Here is a 5,168-nt window from a genome sequence, read left to right as displayed (position 1 = left end):
TAGACCAAAGATCACACTGAGAGGGGGAAAAGGGTGAATCAATGTAGTTGCAAACTTATCATTTCAAAAAAATCATCAATAATTAATCATGTAGCAGTGTACCATAACAATTTGCATCATAACAAAAAATGAGATCATGCATCAAGAAGCCATCATCTCATCAACATAATAGAACATAAGATTTTACGTAGAAACCCTAATGGGAATTATTTTTTCTTTTTCTTCTTCAATTCATTTACATAGACTTGGAAGCATTGACTTGTTCGAGGCACCCACCCCTAAGATGTGCAAGAAACTACTTGCAATAGGCTACAACCTGATTGGGGCACCAACCTTGAAGATGTGCGAGCACCCACATGGAATAGACTACAACCTTATCAAGGAACCAAACTCATAAATGTTCCAGCTTCAGTTTGTTGTAGACTTCAACTTGATTGAGGCACCCAACTCCTTCAACTTCGTGTGGACCACTTTTCACAATTTTTCAAACTAGATCCACCTAGTCTCCAAAAAATGTTGAGATCAAATTAGTGGGTATGCCCATCAAAATGATACCTGAATCTCTCCCAACTCTTGCAAGTCTCCAAATCCTCAGTCTTGCTCGATCCAGTGTCACAGAATTACCATTTGACATCGGTAGGTTGAGATGCCTAAGCTATCTGATAATCAATGGTTGTGATGATTTGCAATGTTTTCTTGGTACCATCTCAAGACTTACCTCTTTGCAGTTTTTGGACATGACAAGCTGCAGTAACATGTGGGCAACAAGTGATAAAAAAAAAGGAGATGAAAAAAAGTGGCTTCCATTGCGAATTTGAGTATTCTAACACAACTAAAAGTGTTACGCGTACAAAACAATGGGGAAATAATTAGTGAAGGAACATTGGGGAGCATGATTCAAATGGAGACACTCAAATTGCATCTTACATAAATGACAAAGTTACCTTCTGACATAAATATCATGTCAAAGTTGAGAAGGTTCTCTTAAGAATGCTTGTACATGGTTAAGATGGAAAGTAAGTTTTGTGAATTTCCCAATTTGACGCATCTTAAATTGTGGAATTGTTCTACTTTGGAAGATCTTCCCGATTTGCATAAGCTTAGTAGTTTGAAGATAGGGAAATGCCTATGCTCAAAGTATTTACAATAATGAAACGTGATGCATTACAAATATTACTACAAAGTTGTTTGAATCTCAAAACACTTCAAAAAATAAAAGTGTTTGGTTGTTCAATGGTATTAGAGAATCTACAAAGATTCAAGCTAGTAGATGCAAAGGTAGATGTGATAACAATGTCTACCAGAGATACACAAGAAATTGAAGATAAATATGAGGAAGTGAAAAAATTGGTAGGAGGTTGGAGTGATGCTGAATCTTGGAGAAATGAACTTTGGGTTTCATACAAGATGTTTATAGAGCTCTATGATTAATATTTCCATGATCAAGATTTGTAATTTGTATTCATGATCAATATTTATATATACAAAAAAACACAAATTATGTTTGATGGTGCAAAGAAGAACCCTTAAAATGTTTAGCACTAGATTGTATGGTCATTTGATAGGTTCCAACATAACATAATGTGGTAAGCAATAATTGAAAACAATAAAATCATTTCAATATTTTCTCTCCAATTGCATATGAATATTAAACCATAAAATTTCCTTTTGTAAATAACTTCATCTTTATATAAAATCATCCCACATTATTTGTTCACATGGTGAAAATAAAACAAGTGCTACATAGTAGCTATTCCCTGTCACTTAGTTGAATTAGATAGAAAGAGGTGTTCACATTAATAATAAATAATTAGATATTCAAAAGTGGTCGATAAGAAAAATAAGCACATAGTGAGGACGTAGGATCATCTTGATTGAAGATTGTTCATAAGATAAATATGCAATTTAATATATCCCAATAGCGTGGGGAGAGATGGAAATTTATGGTCCAATAAAATCGTGACCTCTCTGAATAAAAAATCCTCACCTAAAAATTTCAATCTCTCCTCACGTGAAGAAACAAACTACATTTAGCAATAATCTTTTTAATATTTATGCTGCCAATGCACAAGAATTTATGAAGTTCGTCCTCTTACTACTTTATTCTCGTTCCCCGCGCACGCACAAGCGAAACAGAGGAGATGCACAGGCACATGTATGTATCTGCAGCGGTTGTACTGCACATCAAAACCAAATCCCAATCCCAATCCCGTGTGCTTTACCCCGTCGCCGCTATAATACTCATTACTCTTCAAAACCTGTGGCCCTGGACACACGGTTTTCTCTCAAAACCACAAAGTTGTCATCCTACCAAACCATGGTATTCTCATTCACTCTGTTTTGAGAGAAACCTGAAAACAGGAATCAGCCATTGATCGATGCACCTAGGTTTGCTGACAAATTACTTCCTATATATATATAGTGGCAGCGTATTTGAGTTTCCCGTATCAAGCCTTCATCCTTTTTCCCTTCATTTTTATAAATTGTAATTATCCCATCTCCAGCTGAGGGCGGAAGGGATTATTATTATAGTGGACGAGAAAATGACGAATCCAGATCAACGAGAAGCTGACATGAAAATTCTGAGAGCAAAGCAGTGCTCCAATGGTAACTATTTGTTCCTTATTTTGCATTCTTTTAGCAATTTAGGCACATTATTTGTGGATGATGAAACTCGTGAATGTGTGTATATGAATGCAGAAGCTGTGAAAGCAGGGGCCAAGGCAGCTGCAATTGCGTGCATAGCCTCAGCCATTCCCACGGTGAGTGTTTTAAATGATCATTACCGATTCAAGTCCGTGACGTCACTAATATTCATAATCACGCAAATGGCTCTACTTATTAACTGCTGGGTTGGATTAATATTAATAATTTACAGTTGCTAGGAGTGAGAGCGATTCCATGGGCAAGGGCTAACCTAAACCATACCGCACAGGCTCTCATCATCTCTACAAGTAAGTCAGTAATTAGATATTGCTCTCCACAATTTCCATCAATTTTTTTGACATGAGAAATTTGCAGAATACATTAATCTGCTATTATTATACTAAAATGCTTGCATTGCAATGCATTGAGGCACGTTCTGAACAAGGATTCTACTATTACTAAATTACTTGCTGACAGTCTCATTGATCTTGTTATTATAATGAGGTCAAGAACTGCATGTTGATGTTGTGTGTATTTTGATTGGCAGTCAGTGGTTCGGTCTATTTCATTGTAGCAGATAAGACCATTCTCAGGTCTGCACGGAGGAACTCCTTCCATGAACAAATAGAGAATCAAGCCGAGTACTCACCTTTCTGAAAGCAATAAAATAACTATAGAACAAGTAGAGAGCGGAGCAGAGACTATAGATGTCATGCATTCAGTCATTCAGTTAATGATTCGGCAAACATCCAATTGGACATGGATGGATGATGGAGAGATTATTAATCTCCATCTCCAACCACCTCTTTTTCTTGGCTCTGCCCTTTAACACAAAATGTAAATATAGGTAGTCTTAGTGCTGTTTCTGTTGGGTTCCGAATATATTATTAAAATAGTAGGGCACTCAACTTCACCTTTATTATGTTGCCTCTATGAGCAACTGTCTGCGTTTTCGGAATGTTTTTTCCTTCAAGCTTTTTGTGGTGGCATCCTGTACTTCACCATTGGACAGAATGGCTGTTGTTTCTGATACACTTTTCCTTTTTGTAATTGCAAGGAATCTAATGTATTTCTTGACTGCTGGTATAAACTAGGAAAACGCTCTGATTAGCTATTACAAGATGATGTAATCTATTTTTATGCACAATTCCCTACTCGTATGAGATATTTTGCAGAACAATGTTGTAGATGTAATACTCTTTTGTTTAAATAATGCAAGAATGTTTTTTTTCCTTGGAAAGAAAGGAAGCAGCAGTTGTCTGCGTACAATATTAAGATATTATATTAGTATATAAGCGCTGTTATATCAATGCTAAGGTGTGGTTACTCAAGTTTTGTGTTTCAAAGTACAATTTCAAATTTTTAGTGTGAATGGACCGAGTCTGCACGCTGCCGATCAGACCCATAACTTAGATCACACACTATTCCCTAGATCAGACCCATAACTTAGATCAGACCCATAACTTATTCATATTGGCTTGCAATATGTGGAATCACACACTATTCCCTAGACAAGGTCTAGCATCCAGTATGTCGCCCAATCTCTTATTAAGTCTGGTGCAATTTTTTTTTTCCGAGGAAAAAAACAAATTTTATATTATTAAATATAAGTGAGTTACATTATTCGACCCATAACTTATTCATATTGGCTTGCAATATGTGGAATCACACACTATTCCCAGACAAGGTCTAGTATCCAGTATGTCGCCCAATCTCTTATTAAGTTTTTGTTCTCCGGAGGAAAAAAAACAAATTTTATATTATTAAATATGAGTTACATTATTCTTGTTTCTGTTTTTACAAGATCATAATACAAGTGAGTTACATCATTTTGATTTCTGTTTCTATTAGACTATTCATGTTTTAAACCTAAAAATTTTATTTTTCCTTATTATTTTTGTTTTTATTTCTACCATATTATTCATGTTCTAAATATAGAAACATAGAAATTACTATCTTGCTTTTTATCTATGTGAGTTTCCTTTTTTCACATAAACTTGTATGTCCAACAGAATACCTTCTTAGTTAATACTGTGACTTACATTTGGAAATGTAATAATATAATTTTGTCATTATTTTGGAAACTTGTTTTCTTGTTTTTCCTTTGATTATTTCTTACCTCAAATCTCTTCTTTATATAATGTATAATGTTCTCTCTATAACATTTCTTGCATCTTGTTATTCTTTTGAACTTTGTTTTTTGGCAATTCTTTCAGTGGTTTTTTATTACATGCCCTATTTCATAACATGATTGACATCAAAATGAAACATTTTCATAATCTAGTCATAACATGCTTGACATCAAAATGAAACATTTTCATAATCCAGCTTTTAAACCCATACATAGTCTGGAGCTTCCAAATTAATCTTAGTAGGAAAAACGTTGTTGAAATCTATCTCAACACATATTCGATCATAAGTGGTTTTATAAAAATTTACAGATTATGGGTTGTGGCAATAAAACTTCCCTAATGCATTACCAATGGAAGATAATGTTTGGAGGATTCAAAGATACATGGGGA

General features: G+C 34.7%; 1 protein-coding gene across 1 annotated transcript; it reads left to right on the top strand.

The window, feature by feature from the left end:
* Window positions 1–2,473: 2,473 nt before the first annotated feature.
* On the top strand, window positions 2,474–3,880 carry LOC149254481 (early nodulin-93-like). The gene is made up of 4 exons (XM_089457041.1): window positions 2,474–2,607; window positions 2,701–2,762; window positions 2,879–2,954; window positions 3,194–3,880. The coding sequence occupies exons 1-4, from the start codon at window positions 2,544–2,546 to the stop codon at window positions 3,301–3,303; spliced, it is 312 nt and encodes a 103-aa protein (XP_089313167.1). The 5' UTR covers window positions 2,474–2,543; the 3' UTR covers window positions 3,304–3,880.
* Window positions 3,881–5,168: the final 1,288 nt, after the last annotated feature.

Source organism: Pinus tabuliformis, chromosome 7 (assembly GCF_031772625.1).
Source record: "Pinus tabuliformis cultivar Carrire ecotype Pingquan chromosome 7, CPIR1, whole genome shotgun sequence".
Taxonomy (NCBI): Eukaryota; Viridiplantae; Streptophyta; class Pinopsida; order Pinales; family Pinaceae; genus Pinus; species Pinus tabuliformis.
This window is presented reverse-complemented; position numbering and strand designations above follow the sequence as displayed.